The sequence below is a fragment of the Lepidochelys kempii genome, chromosome 1, assembly GCF_965140285.1.
Source record: "Lepidochelys kempii isolate rLepKem1 chromosome 1, rLepKem1.hap1, whole genome shotgun sequence".
In the NCBI taxonomy this organism is placed as follows: Eukaryota; Metazoa; Chordata; order Testudines; family Cheloniidae; genus Lepidochelys; species Lepidochelys kempii.
The window spans coordinates 270,551,581-270,567,946 of NC_136380.1; the positions used below are offsets into that span (position 1 = coordinate 270,551,581).

General features: G+C 45.2%; 1 protein-coding gene across 1 annotated transcript in view; it reads right to left on the bottom strand.

The window, feature by feature from the left end:
• PLXNC1 (plexin C1) overlaps positions 1–7,256 on the bottom strand; it is a 94,012-nt gene extending 86,756 nt beyond the window's left edge. Inside the window, exon 1 of the mRNA XM_073327529.1 lies at positions 6,160–7,256. Within this exon, the coding sequence (XP_073183630.1) occupies positions 6,160–7,152 (993 nt within the window). The 5' untranslated portion in view covers positions 7,153–7,256. The remainder of the gene's footprint in view (positions 1–6,159) is intronic.
• Positions 7,257–16,366: the final 9,110 nt, after the last annotated feature.

The following is a 16,366-nucleotide window of genomic DNA, read 5'->3' on the forward strand; positions in this document are numbered from 1 at the left end:
TTCAGAATTGCAGGCATCCAAAAAATGGTCACTGGTACACAGCCAAATTTCTGAAAACAAAGTCAGATTGAATTTGGTGATTTCTCATTGGGAAAAGCAGTCATTAATTTGAGCAAAAAATGTGCTCATCTGCACGTAATTTCTATTGCAGTGTCCATTACGACATATATTTCAGCTGTATTTATAATTTGATATACCCAAAATTAAGGCAAGAGAAATTTGGATCAGAAAAAAGCAAGGAGAACAAAAAAATTACAAAACTATACAATTTTGTTTGAGGTATGGTATTGTCCCCTCGCTCACCTCAATGCTAATTTTGGGTCATGAGTTGCTGGGAGTGCCACATCATATAGCTAGGTTTCAGAGTAACAGCCGTGTTAGTCTGTATTCGCAAAAAGAAAAGGAGTACTTGTGGCACCTTAGAGACTAACCAATTTATTTGAGCATAAGCTTTCGTGAGCTACAGCTCACTTCATCGGATGCATACTGTGGAAAGTACAGAAGATCTTTTTATACACACAAACCATGAAAAAATGGGTGTTTACCACTACAAAAGGTTTTCTCTCCCCCCACCCCACTCTCCTGCTGGTAATAGCTTATCTAAAGTGATCACTCTCCTTACAATGTGTATGATAATCAAGTTGGGCCATTTCCAGCACAAATCCAGGTTTTCTTCCCCCCCCCCCCCCCACAAACCCACTCTCCTGTTGGCATAGCTATAAATTGTGTATATATTGTATATTGCTAAAAATGTAGCAACCTAGGACAAAATGCCATGTGCAAACCCCACTGTATGAAATCATAGCATAATTGGTCCAGTCTCATAAGCAAAAATGCAACACATGGCCTAGTGAGCACTGGAGTTATATATTTTGAAATAAAGTTGGTGGAGACAGATTTTAAACATACTTGTTTGGAATGCTACACTTAAATCCATTGCTAAAACAAAAGCATAAGTTCTGTTTGATCACAGTAGCAATATTGTGTCAAATCATACCCACCCACCCAGTTTCAATGCAGTAAAGTATTAAAATTTATGCTTAATTTTAAACATGAGTAGTTCCTTTCAAGTCAACAGGATTATTGGTGTGCTTAAAGTTAAGCACATGCTTAAGTGTTTTGCTAAATCAGGGCCAGAGTGCTCAATACCTTTCAGGATCAAGTTTATAGAGGAATCTCCAAACCATTGTCCCATGAAATGCAGGAATACAGATGATCCAGTATGCATATACCCTTAGCAATACAGACCCTTTGCATGTCACTCAGAACCACAATGCAGAGGCAACATTCATGAAGTGCAAGCAGCAGTGTGTGAATGTGGACAAATAGGAGATTCCCACACAAATCAGTCAAAAAAACAGTGCTGTTACAAAGTTGTGGCATGTCACCGTATGCTCTTACTGAGGGGCTGCATTCCCAAGATCAAAATGTAGCATCCTGAACCTTGCTGAGAGCCAACGTGATGGGTCTATGTACACTAGCCTGGACCATACCACACATCACTGATTTAGAACATGGTCAAGAGGACCAGGATTTGCAATATTTTTTTAAAAGGGTATTTTTTTAAGGGTTGCTGGCAAAAGGCAGGGTTATGTTCAGAGGAGTCCACCAGCCACAAGAGTTGCTCAGAGCTCCAATTCAAGGCAGTGGTAATAATACGACATATTCATGTTGCCATGACTGTAGCCAGATAACAACCCTATCTTTAAAAGAGCTGGAATGTAAAGCATACACATCGCCAGCTACCTGCTGCATGGGTACACATTTTTTATGATGAACAGTTGATGTTCTGGGATACATGGTGCCCAAAAGCCCTATCGATTTCTACAGGTTTTTTTTTTTTAAGTTTTGCATATTGAATGACAAGTTGTGCATTATTTTTCTGAAGATTTTGAACCCATGCACACTTTTGATTCGAAAGGGCATCACATTATGCAAGTGAACCACCTTGCACTTTTTTGAGGGAAGAGGACAGAAGAATGCAAGTAGAAATATCTGGAAGATGAAGCATGCATGCATGAAGTGAGCACACGTGTTGTGTTTACCTATCCTATCCTTTTGTGCTTGTAAAATGACTTTTTAAAATGGAATTGCATTTGTTTCTGTGTCTTTCCTGCAAATATGTATAATGAACAATGAATTATCATTAGGGCTGTTGATTAATCGCAGTTAATTCACACGATTAAGTAAAAAAAATTAATCACAATTTAAAAAATTAATCGCGATTAATTGCAGTTTTAACTGCACTGTTAAACAATAGAATACCAATTGAATTTTATTAAATATTTTTGGATATTTTCCTACATTTTTAAATATATTGATTTCAATTACAACATAGAGTCCAAAGTGTACAGTGCTCACTTTATATTATTTTTTATTACAAATATTTGCACTGTAAAAATGATAAACCAAAGAAATAGTATTTTTCAATTCACCTCATACAAGTACTGTAGTGCAATCTCTTTGTCATGAAAGTGCAATTTACAAATGTAGATTTTTTTTTGTTACGTAACTGCACTCAAAAACAAAACAATGTAAAACTTCAGAGCCTACAAGTCCACTCAGTCCTACTTTTTGTTCAGTCAATCGCTAAGACAAACAAGTTTGTTTACATTTACAGGAGATAATGTTGCCCTCTTCTTATTAACAATGTCACCAGAAGGTAAGAACAGGTATTTGCATGGCACTTTTGTAGTCAGCATTGCAAGGTATTTACTTGCCAGATATGCTAAACATTCGTATGGCCCTTCATGCTTCAGCCATCATTCCAGAGGCCATGTTTCCAGAGGACATGCTGATGACGCTCGTTAAAAAAATAATGCTTTAATTAAATTTGTGACTGAACTCCTTGGGGGAGAATTGTATGTCCCCTGCTCTGTTTTACCCACATTCTGCCATATATTTCATTTTATAGCAGTCTTGGATAATGACCCAGCACACGTTGTTCATTTTAAGAATACTTTCACTGCAGATTTCACAAAACACAAAGAAGGTACCAACGTAAGATTTCTAAAGCTAGCTACAGCACTCAACCCAAGGTTTAAGAATCTGAAGTGCCTTCCAAAATCTGAGAGGGATGAGGTGTAGAGCATGCTTTCAGACGTCTTAAAAGAGCAACACTCCAATGCAGAAACTACAGAACCCAAACCACCAAGAAAGAAAATCAACCTTGTGCTGGTGGCATCTGACTCAGATAATGAAGATGAACATGTGTCGATCAGTACTGCTTTGGATTCTTATTGAGCAGAACCCATCATCAGCATGGACACATGTCCCCTGAAATGGTAGTTGAAGCATGAAAGGACATATGAATCTTTAGCACATCTGGCACGTAAATATCTTGCGATTCTGGCTACAACAGTGCCATGAGAATGCCTGTTCTCACTGTCAGGTGACATTGTAAACAAGGACCGGGCAGTATTATCTCCTGCAAATGTAAACAAACTTGTTTGTCTGAGTGATTGGCTTAACAAGAAGTAGGACTGAGTGGACTTGCAGGCTCTAAAATTTTACATTGTTTTATTTTTGAATGCAGATTTTTTCTACATAATTCTACATTTGTAAGTTCAACTTTCATGATAAAGAGATTGCACTACAGTACTTGTGTTAGGTGAATTGAAAAATACTATTTTTGTTGTTTTTTTACAGTGCAAATACTTGTAATCAAAAATAAATATAAAGTGAGCACTGTACACTGTATTCTGTGTTGTAATTTAAATCAATATATTTGAAAACATAGAAAACATCCAAAAATATTTAAATAAATGGTATTCTATTATTGTTTAACAGTGCGATTAATCACAATTAATGTTTTTAATCACACAATTAATCATGTTTTTTTTTTATCGCTTGACAGCCCTAATTATAATAAAGGGAATATCATGCCTCCTTTGGGTTGGCTTCATTAGACAATTAGCTCATGGTATAACACAACACTCAGAAGTCATTATCTAACACAATGTTAAACATGTCTACTGCCTACTTTGTGTTTTGTGAAATCTGCAGTGAAAGTATTCTTAAAATGAACAACGTGTGCTGGGTCATTATCCAAGGCTGCTATAAAATGAAATATATGGCAGAATGTGGGTAAAACAGAGCAGGGGACATACAATTCTCCCCCAAGGAGTTCAGTCACAAATTTAATGTCATGTTAAACATTATCTACTGCCAATGTAGGCAGGAACCAATGAAGTTTAACATTGTGTCAGCTGGTCATGATTAACTCTAGAGGTCCAGTTAGTGACATGTTAAACATAGCGATCCCTGTCTATACTGACAGCAAAGCTGTGTTTAGCATCATGTTAATTAACCCAACTCCTCATGGTCATATTCTAACACAACCTAATTTTCCAGTAAAGATAAGCCTTTTGAAAGATTGGAGTTATTGCTGTAATAATGGGACTATGCTTGTAGTCTAAGACAGAACTATTTTTAAAATAATGAATGTTGGTCTTTCATATTTAGATACTTAGATACCATGGTGATGACAGCCATATAAATAGATTGTATTTGCACTCCTTAGACCCATTTCCTTAAAAGTTACAAAAAAACAATTCACTAGAATTTCTGATATATGAGCTGTGCAAAATATTTATTTTGGGTTTTTTGTGTGGATTGCTATTGGAAGTTTATTATTCACTTTTGCCATGGATGACAGTCTGATAAAACACCTTACACTGCCAGTAAAGAAATCATGTAAGAACTGACAATGAAAGAACCAGCATCCAAAATCCAATTTCTAAATAACCATTGTTTGGGAAGGAGAGACTTTTTATTACCTCCTTTCATTCAATTTACCATCAGTAACCACAGCAATCAAAGTGAGTTACTGACACCTAAAAACAGAGGGTCAAATCCTGGCTCCATAGAAATCAATGGGAGTTTTGCCACTGATTTCAATATAGCCAGGATTTCACACACCTAATCTTATGATTCCATGTGGAAAGGGACAGATATTTAATCTTATTTGTTGTGACTAGCTAGTTTTAATATATTTTACATTTATATTGCAGCTTTTATTTGGAAAGATCTCAAGAGTGCTTCCCTAACTGTGGTTAGGGAAGCAACCTCTTCTCATGAAATTTCCAAAATACTCCATCCATTACTGGACAAGGCTGTCCCAATCTAGAAGGGGCAGTGGGTTAAACTGCAGAATGCTTGGGTGTTGGAGGATCTGCCAGAGACCAGGGCTCTCTTTACAGATCACGTTCTTGTCTTTTTTGTTGTTGTTTGTTTTGCCTGTTCTCACTTTCAGGTGACATTGTAAATAAGAAGCAGGCAGCAGTATCTCCCCTCAATGTAAACAAACTTTTTTGTCTTAGCGATTGGCAGAACAAGAAGTAGGACTGAGTGGGCTTGTAGGCTCGAAAGTTTTACACTATTTTGTTTTTGAGTGCAGTCATGTAACCAAAAAAAAAAATCTGCATTTGTAAGTTACACTTTCAAGATAAAGCGATTGCACTTCAGTACTTGTACGAGATGAACTGGAAAATACTATTTCTTTTGTCATTTTACAGTGCATATATTTGTAATCAAAAATAATAATACAAAGTGAGCACTGTACACTTTGTATTCTGTGTTGTAATTGAAATCAATATTGAAAATGTAGAAAAACATCCAAAATATTGAATACATTTCAATTAGTATTCTATTGTTATAAGTATGATTAATCAATTAATTTTGTTGAGTTAAGTGTGTGGGTTAACTGTGATTGAAAGCCCTAATATTTAGTATTCATTATTATTATTTACACAGCCCCAGAGATGTGCATGGTGCACTACGGGGTGGAGGGGAGAAAGCATGTCTAGATGGCAACAGGAGGTAGGAGGCTGAGTGTAGGGGATTTGAAGCAAGGTCTGCTAAATTGCAATCCTGGCTCTACCCCTCATTTGAGAGGTAACCATGAACATGTCTGCCTTCCCACATCTGCAGAGGGGAATGATAGTATCTACCTCAAGGATCAGCGAGTTCACACAAGGTTTTTAAAATATAAAGCTCTCTCTAAGCCTTGTGGGGAGCCAGGTCCCTGGGTGCTGGCTCCGGATCAGAATTCCCCTGAAACTCAAGGGCTCTCGGGGGGGGGGGGGGGATTTTGACGGGGGCCAGCTGATCTATTTCTCCGAGGGCAACAAGCTTCACCGAAGCGAAGGGGAGACTCACACAGTGGCGATTTTCATTGATTTTCTGTAACGGGCCGCAACTGGCGGCTGGCTCCTTCCTCTGCCCGGCCAGCCGCTCCATGTCCTGCATGGCGAAGATGCAGAGCGCGGTGGAGTCCCAGCGCCGCTCGCCCGGCCCGGCGCTGAAGACCCCGGCCCACCAGCCCGCCTGCTCCAGGAGGCTGGAGGAGAGGAGGGTGCTGCGGGCGCCGCAGTCCAGGCGCAGCTCGCCGAAGAGGCTGAGGACGGCGGGGTCCTTCTGGGACTTCAGCACGGCCACGCTGGGATGCGCCGCCGGGGGTAAGGGGTAGTAGGGGAAGAAGAGGTGCGCGCCCCACAGGAAGGCGTCCACGAAGTGCAGCGGGTTCGCGCCGGCGCGCTTCAGCGTCCCAAACTCCCCCCGGATCAGGCCCAGGTCCGGCAGGCTGCGCACGGTGAGCACCGTGTCGGCGTCGGAGGCCGAGGGGGCGCACGTCAGGTTGGTGTCGGGCAGCGAGTAGGTGGCGGCCAGCGCCAGCAAGCGGCCTTGCTTGGGCTGCGGCGCGAAGAGCACCCCGGTGGTGGAGCCCTGCGGCAGGCAGCTCACCACCTCGCTCTGGTTGGACAGCGCCGTCAGGTTACCCAGCAGCCGCACCTGGCAGCTGCCGCCGTGCAGCGTCCAGCCGGTGAGCAGGCGGCCGCGCTCCGGGTCCGGCAGCAGCAGCTTGCTGTGGGTGCCCGCCGGCTGCGCGCAGCCCTGCGCCCCCGCGGGCGCCAGCTGCAGCTGCCCGGAGGGCGGCCGGCCCAGGGCCGGGTGCAGCTTGTACAGGCAGCTGCCGCCCGCCAGCAGGAGGCTGTCCCCGCTCGCCGCGATGTTGTCGATGCGCACGGGCAGGGCGAAGCGCGGCTGGCACACGACGGCCCCGGCCCCAGCCAGGGCGATCAGCAGCGCCCAGGGCAGCGGGGGCGCGGCGGGGCCGGGGCGCCGGGGGTCCTTCCTCCTGCAGGGCGCCATGGGCGCGGCCCGCTCCTCGAAAGGCTCCGCGGCTGCTCTAGTTGCCCGGCGCCGGCGGCTGCCCCATGCTGTGCTGCGGGGCGGGAGAGGCGCTGTGTCGTTCAGCCCCGGCTTCCTCCGTCTGGCTGCGGTGGTGGGAAGTTCCTCTCCGGGAGGCTGGGCTGGGCTCCTGGGTGGGGGTTTGGGCCTCAGACTTGCTCTTGCACAAGCTTCCTTCCCCAGTCACCCCACGCCCTGCGCCCTCCAGGATGCAGCGGGCGGGGGCCGCAGGCACCTGCCCAGCTTTGCTGCTGGGTGCACTGCAAAACCAAGGCTGGGCTCCTGCTGTGAGTGAAACATCCCACAGCCTCTCAGCCTAGATGGGAGCAAAGCACCCCTGTGCACCAGGCAGCCTTTGGCAGGCTTCTTGGGCATGCCATGAGGAGGACCGGCTCTAGGTACCAGCAAAGCAAGCATGTGCGTGGGGTGGCACAAGTCCAGGGGTGGCATTCCAGCCGTCCTTTTTTTTATTTTATTTTATTTTTTGCTTGTGCAGTTGTGCTCTCAGAGCTGGAGGCGGCAAATTGTTTGCTTGGGGTGGCAAAAAACCTAAGAGCCGGCCCTGGCCTTGAGAGCATGGCTGGGGCCCACTTGGACTAGGGTGACCGGATAGTAAGTGTGGAAAATCGGGAGTTTTGCGCGGGGAGGTGGAGGGGGACGGGGCTATAGTCAGGGCTGTCCCTACCCATACGCAAAGTACGCAGCTGTGTAGGGCACCACAGTTCCTGGTGCCCTGCACAGCTGTGTGCTGCTCCAGCCCCTGCCCTGCCTTTTCCCCATGGCCCCATCCCCTGCTCCGCCCCAGCCCCATCCCCTGCTCCACCCCAGCCCCACCTCCACTCCCCTGAGGACTGCAGCAAGGCTGGGCTTGCACTCACAGGTGGCGGGAAGTGCAGCGACGTGGCCCCTGCCATGCCGCCAGTGAGTGCTGTGGGGCGGTTCCCTTCTGCCCCCCAAGCCAGCCCCGCCGCCCCCACACACACCTCGCAGGGGGGCTGCGTAGGGCCCCAGAATAGCTAGGGATGGCCCTGGGTATAGTTGCATATATAAGAGAAAGCCACTAATATCAGGATGGTCTTGACAATATCGGGACATCTGGCCACCCTAATTTGGACTGCCAGGCTGACCCAGGTTTTAAACCTCTTGGGGGGTGAGGAATAACATTGGAACAAGGGGCCCCACACACAGCTGATTTTCCAGCATAGATGGGACTGTCGCCACAGCCAGCAGAGAGTGTGACTTTCTCTGACCATCTCATCTTTATTATAGAGACCCATTGGGGTTCTCACAACACATTTTTAGTGGCCTCAGAGTGCAGCCACCAACTCTTGCTGGCAGCGGCTTTGGCAATTTTTCCTAAAATGTTTAATTAACTTTAGGAAAAATAAATCAATATACACTATACATGTCCAGTGTAATTTATTTATATCTGGATTTTATTTGTGCAGACTCAATGATAAAAATAATGTATAGTTGTCTCTGTTCTTTACTGGACCTACACAGAATAGAAACAAATAATGTGTTTTGCATGTTCTTGTCCCTTTTTGTTGTTTCTTTTGCTTTTTTGGTTGGTTGTTCTTTTTAGACTTGCTAGCTAGTAAGTCTGCTGCTGTGAAAAGTGATACTTGTGTATTAATATCACTTTTCACAGCCTCCCAGCTAGTTGCTAAGTCTGCTGTGAAAAGTGATATTAACATACAAATATAACTTTTCACAGCAGACTTACTCAGCCACGGCAAACCTGGGGACAAGTTAAGCCCTGGATGGGAAAGTGAATAGGGAGGCAGCAGAGGCCAGGAGCCATGGAGGGAATGAATAAGGGGGCTAGGGGAGGGGCTGGATGGGGGTTGAGGGAGGCAGTGGGACCCAGGGGCAATGGGATGGGTGAGTGAAGGGCCAGAGGGTGCAGTGGAGGCCAGCACCCACCACTGCACAGCCAGGGCCTAACCCAAAGCCCTTTGGCTGGGGCCTGAGGCCCAGCGGCTGGTGAAGGCGGTGGGGGCCAAGGGCAATGGGGAAGGGGTGGTGAGCCTGGGGCCCAGCAATCAGGGGACAGAGCATGCCTGCCACTGCACAGATGAAGCCTGGGGTTGGAGAAGGCAGCAGCTGGGGATGGGCAATGGGGGAGAGGGGCAGGGTGATGAGACTGGAACCACAGGATGGGGCCCATGGCCAGAGCCCAAAGCTCTGCAACTGGAGTCTGCCACCCACCATCCCTGAAGCCCAACCCCACCACCCCTGGGAAGGTGGGAAATTTACTGGCTTGCCTGCTTCTCCAGTGTTTGTGTCTTCAGAAGGAGGCAGGGCCCAAGCTCTGCTGGAGGCCCAAGGGGAGGGGCTGCTGCTTTGCCCCTGCGCTCCAATCGCTGCACAGGAGGCTGTGCCTGCAAGAAAAGCCCCCGACTGCATGAGGCCATGGTGGCCGCATTTGAGAAATGCTGCCCTGGTTGGCTTCTGAGACCTAGATAGTGACTTCTTCCTTCTAAGTAAAGCCAGGCTAATTTGGGATTCTTGCTGACATTTATCTCAGTACAGGATGGCCTGTCACACAATATCATGAAATGAAAACGGGGACAATTTTATACAAGCTTGTCCGTCCTCCTGGGAGCGGCAAAATCCACTTACTTTGCTAATTTCAAGGAAGCATAAAACTGAGATCCTTCCCACCCGTAGTCATGATAGATCAGTATTTTCATAACAGTCGGGTAAATTAATTCCAGACTCCTGGGTGAACCTTATCTAAATTCCCCTTGTTGATGTGGAATTACATTGAATAGTGTGTTTTTTCGCTGCCTTTCTTAAGCTGTTGCGTCACGTTGCTGCATGTAGCTAAACAGTTGCTGCAAAAGGTTGCCGTGATTTTTATTTAGTCTGTCAGTAACAATGGTGAAGGATGTTGTGAGGCGTTTGGGTTTGTCCATCTTTGGGTGGGCGTTGTCTAATTTAGTGCCTCCTTCGGCAAGGTGCTGAGCACACTGAACTCCCACTACCGTCACGGACAGTCAGCACCTCGCAGGACTGGGCCTTTAGCCTGGATGCTCTCTGAATCCTACTAGACCATTTCCAGTAAGGACTCAACAAAAGCAGAACCGTATAGTGCATGCTCAGCAAATGGCAGATATTCTGCTTTTGCTGAGTCCTAAGTTAAAATAAAATATTGTTTCTTTTTTTGAATAATTATATCAACTTCTCCTGCCCTAATGGGGCAGAGTTTAATGTTGCTGGAGCAGTGTAAAGTGGCCTGAATGTAAATAAGAATCCGGCCCCAAATTTGCAAATAGAAGGTATAATGCAGATGTTAGCAGTTTGAATACATACACTGCAGAAGTACATGTCCTTCCCCAAAATGTAGACTGCACCCTGCAGCAGTCATTGCTTAAGGCAATTTATTTTGCCCTGGATCTGAAGAAACATTTATCACTGGCACGTTTCCAGTTGCAGCAGTCAGAGTCCATGACATATCCTGTTCCCACATCCAGAACCACCAGCCTTTTATACTACTCCACAGGCAGTGACTTAAAGGGTGTGTACAGGGCCTTGCACAATGCAGAGGAGCACATGGAACAGAATTGCTACACTGGAGCTTTATATATATATATATATATATATACCAGAGATGGTAAGTAAAGCAGGCTACTTCTGGTGTGACACGCTTTCTGAAGATGTGCTTTCCTGTACAGGACTGGGTTCTTGGTCAACATGTAAATGAAATAACGTTCAAACCGATCACACTGAAATAGATTGTCCAAGCACAGGAGTCCACTTACTTGGCAGGACAACGCAAGCTGAACACATTACACTTGTGCCCAATCTGCTACATTGACTTCCAATTTGTTTCTTAGTGCAATACAAGATGTTAAAATATAAAGTTCTATATGGTTTAGGTATTGGCTTTTGTGACTTCCTGAGACACATGGTCAATTGGAGACTTCTGACAGACCCTAGTTTCAATGTTTAGGGCCCTGGCAACAGGCTATATTCAGCAAAAACTCCACATCTTTGGAAGTTGCTCTCCTTATGAAGTCACTAAAGCCCAAGGTTTCTGGCTTTCAGGGCACAGCATATACAGGAGAGCATGAAGAGAATCTAAACTAATTCTCCCCCAAGATGTACAATGGAATTCATTGGTTGAGTGTTTAGAGCAAATTATTAAGAACTAGCATATTCTGATGACAATTTGTGAAGAAAATTGTAACAAAATAGATGGAACGATCACAGCCAAATTAGACAAATTGGTCTAAAGAGAAATGTAGAAGGTGTGCTGAATATACTGAAACCTACTTCCATAGCCTTGGACAAACTGCAGAAGATTGCTGCTGTATTGCTGATGCTGTTGAAATTTGGAAAGAACTTCAAGAGACATTTATTCACACAGTGCAAAGGCAACCTGTGGAATTCTTTGTCAGAGGATATTGTGAAGGCCAAGACTATAACAGGGTTCAAAAAAGAACTAGATAAGTTCATGCGGGATAGGTCCATCAATGGTTATTAAGCAGGATAGGCAGGGATGGTGTCTCTAGCCTCTCTTTTCCAGAAGCTAGGAATGGACAACAGGCAGGGCCGAATTTAACGCAGGGGCTTTACTGGGCTGCAGCCAAGGGCCTTGGGCTAAGGGGACCCCACAGGCTGGATGTGACCAACTGCTTCTTTTCATCCGGCTCGCGGCAAGTCTCCGCGCCGCAGGCCGGACACTGGTCCCTGAGCCTCGGTGCCCCCACCCCCCTGGGGCTGCAGCTGCAAGTACCGGCTCGCCGATGTGCCCCTGTAGTCCCTAGACGAGGGGGGTTCAGGGACTCTCTGCACGCTGCTCCCGCCCCAGCACCGGCTCCACAACTCACATTGGCTGAGTACCACAGCCAATGGGAGCTGCGGGGGCAGCGCCTATGGAGCAAGCCACCTCGGAGAGCAGAGCAGCGCAGAGCCAGGGCAGGCAGGGATCCTACCTTGGCCCTGCTGCGCTGCTCACCAGGAGCTGCCCGAGGTAAGCGCCTCCCTGCCGGAGCCTGCACCCGAACCCCCTACCCCAGCCCGGAGCCCCCTCCTGCACCCAAACTCCTACCCAGAGCCCACTGCACCCCAGCTGGAGTTGCACCCCCTCCCTGCCCCAGCCCTGAGCCCACTCCCCCACTCCAAACCCCCAGAGGCCCCACAAAATCTAATAGCCTCGGGCCCACAGGAGAGTTAATCCGGCCCTGGGAACAGGGGATGGCTCACTTGATGATTACCTGTTCTGTTCATTCCCTCTGGGGTACCCCAACCCCTTGTTCTATCCCTGGTCAGGAGACAGGATACTATACTAGATGGACCTTTGGTCTGACCCGGTATGGCTCTTCTTATGACATTGAAGAAACAAATATCCTACAGCAAAGTTAATGTTCAGGCAGTAAAGAAACAGGTGGATCAAGCACTCAATCAATCTCATTTTCTTGCCAATATTCTCAACCCAAGTACCAAGATAGATGCCTAACTACTGAAGAAGATGCTGCTGCTATGACATGGGCATCCAATAATCACCCATCAGTCAGGCCAATCATAATATCAGGGCTGGAGATGAACCATTCAAGCAGGACCTGTTTGCTGATGATATTTTAGAGAAAGTCACACAGTTGGACAGGTGGTAATCACTAGCTAAGCAGCTGCAGCCAGAGTTTGTTGAAGTGCTAAACCAGTTTTGGACAGCAGTAGCCCCTTCAGCACGCACAGAAAGAATATTTTCTTCATTTAGACTAAAAAATTCGTAATTGAGGAATCTATTGGGAGTTGAAAAAGCAGGAAAATTTATCTTTCTCTTCCAGTCTATGAATAAAAACAAGGAAGGAAGGGATGAGAGCTACTAGTTTTAAAAGTTTGAAGGACAGTCCAGGTAACTTAGAAGACTGTTGTTTCATTTTCAAGAGATTTAGGTGAATACAAACTCTAACTCCCACTACTTTTACTTAGACATATTTGAACATTTTCCCAGGCTGACCTGAAATAATTAGTTTAATTCACTGATTACAGTTAATCTCTCTGTTCCTTTAATAAATCATTTAGTTGTAAATGTGAAACATGTTTTGATAAGATAAGTTTATGTATCCAAAACATGTAAGGTTGTTTTGTTTAATAAACAAATTTAACATGCGGTTTTGTGCATTTATAAAGCACGAAGGGCCAAATCCTGAGCTCTTTACTCAGAGGAAAATTCTCAGTGAAGTCAATGAACCAACTTTACCTGTAATTACCACCTTGAGCAGTTTCAGTTACTTCAATGGGATTACATGAGAGCAGAATCTGACCCAATGTGAGTTTTGCCTAAATAAGAACTGCATCAGGACATCAGGACTTGGCCCTATGTGGATGAGTTAAAACAAGGTTTGACCCCTTTTTACATAATTTCTTTACCCTGAGACAGAACACAGCCTCTGTTCACATATTACTCCCTATTCTCTCTCTCCGCTGACTCAACTGCCATCTTCTCTCTGTCCTTCTCTCTCATTTGCATGACAAATTTGGGACTCTATGTAGAGATCTGGCAAAAGGGAAGCCACTGTAGTTAGATAACATTAAGAAAAAATAAAATTATTTTGAATTTAGCTTAAACTTAGTACTCTTCCTACACTGAAACAACTTTTTGGGATTTATGGACACTTACTTTAACATGGGATGATAATTTATTCTGCCCCATTGCTGGCTAAACAGCCTGTGCTGTGGTACAGTGGTAACAGGTAGGGTTAGGGTCACTATGCATTTTATTTGCAGTGCCATACCTGAAAACAGGGCAATAACTGCTTTCCACCTAATATATTTCAACAAGCCAATTTTCTACTACATCTACACATGGATTTACTGCAACAGGAAAACCAAGAGGCTGTACTGAAAGACTCCTTCTTTACAGAGTCAGTGCACCTGAATACTTTGAATATTCACATGGATTCTGCAATGTTGGATTTTAATTCTACTGTGGTGTTTTGTTTGGTTGTTGTTGTTGTTTTTTTGGTGGTTGATCTAAGAATTATTGGGCCTTCTGCATCCTTTTCTGGGTTGTCTTGCCTTCCTACGATGAGGAGATTTCAGACTAGGCTGCTCTGTGGCCTACAAGAGGAAATTCAAGTGAGTGCCACAAGAAGCTGAACTGTTACACCGCAAATGATACAACAACTTGAAAAAATCCAGTACCCTGAAGTGAAGGGAATCCTATGACAAAGTCAAATATTTTTGTACAGCAGAATCCTGATAGCTAACAACCCTTTTGTGCATTGTTTAAACAAAAATAATAATAATGGATTTTCAGTTTGCCTCTATTCTAAATAATACAAACTATTTTAGATGACTGACCAAAGAAATCATGAACATGCACCCAAAGCATGATGTTTTCAATCACATAATTTTTTTTGCGCCAAAAGTGACTTGTTATTGAAAGCTTTTTTGTTACAGTGGCCAGGAGAAAGAGAAGCAACTCAGAATTGCATATAAAAAGTAACAGATTGCTGTTCCACATATCTACAATGGGTTCATATTCTGTCACAAACTGTGACACCTCGGAAGAATGGTTTGTAGCAAAAACAAGTACGTGAGACAGGAAACTCAGGGTCTGTTCCCTCTTTGTCACCAACTTCTTAAGGTTTTAAGGTCAGGCTTGACAAAGCCCTGGCTGGGATGATTTAATTGGGGATTGGTCCTGCTTTGAGCAGGGGGTTGGACTAGATGACCTCCTGAGGTCCCTTCCAACCCTGATATTCTATGATTCTATGTGTCTCCATCCACCCATGAAGGAGTGTACTCGCCCCATCAGCCAAGAAGTTGAATTAGGCCAAGTGGGACCAATCAGTCAATTAAGCTGCAAATAGGGGAGATTTAGGCTGTGTGTGGGGCACGAGTTAGAAGGGAGATCACCTACAAGGGAACAAGCAGGAATTTTATAAAGCCAGGAGGCTGGCAACAGGGAGTCTGCACTCTCTCCCCCTGAGATAAGGGAGAAGGAAGGAGGAATAGGAACCTGTGAGGAAGGGTTTACACAGTAGGCCTAAGAGAGAGGGTGCTGACTAAGAAGACTGGTGAGGGCATAGGTGTTGGAACTAGGAGTCCTGGGTGTGTGGCAGCACCCCCTGGCTTGAAGTAGTTACCATCATATACAAGGTTTACAATTTGGTGCAATGGCTCTCAGCACCCCCACTATATAAATTGTTCCAGCACCCCTGGGTGAAGGAGAAGCTTAAAGTAGTAGTCCAGAGAAGTAGTCCAGAGAAGAGAGCAGTAAGATTGGTGAAGACCCAGAATTTTAATTTCACTGTGGGGACCTAGACTGGACCCCAGAGTAGAGTGTGGGCCTGGGTTCCCCTGTACCATCCACTACAGAATGGTATTGCTGGGACAGTGAATGGGAGGACTGCCTGTATCACTGCAGGAGTGACATAGTCAAGGTAGCAGGCATGAGGGCTGCCTGATGCTGCTTGTGCAGAGAGACTTTGAAAGACCCCCTCCTCCCTCCCCTGCAAAAAAGGGGAAATCAAAGTGTAACGTGGCCGGAGGGCTGAGTCTCAAAACAGCCGTACTTTGACTCTGTGAGCAGGAGGAAAACTGCAACAGTGGAAGGCTAGAAAGGGGGCATTGTACAGGGAGGAACTAATTGCCAGAAGGGGGTGCCACCCAGTGGTGGATAGAATACCTTGTCATACTACCTCATTTGTAAATGGAGACTGGCAATATTCCCTTGCCTTGCAGGGATGCTGTAGCTGTTATCTCAAAGGGGAGCCAAGATAATTGTGTAATGGGTGTAGGTAACAGAATATAAACAAACTCCTTTTTCTCAGAAGAGCAGACCCACCCTCTGTCGTATCTGTCACTGGTGGACTGGTGAAGTTCTCCTTCCCTCTTCCCTATGTGGTGCACAAATAATAAAGACTGACCAGAAATAAGGGTTAAACAACAGGTAAGTGTATTAAGGCATAAATTTCAGATAAGGGAAAGGATAAATGTAATGAGCAATAACTATATAAACAACAGGTTTCAGAGTAATAGCCGTGTTAGTCTGTATTCGCAAAAAGAACAGGAGTACTTGTGGCACCTTAGAGACTAACCAATTTATTTGAGCATGAGCTTTCGTGAGCTACAGCATGAAGTGAGCTGTAGCTCATGAAAGCTTATGCTCAAATAAATTTGTTAGTCTCTAAGGTGCCACAAGTACTCCTTTTCTTTT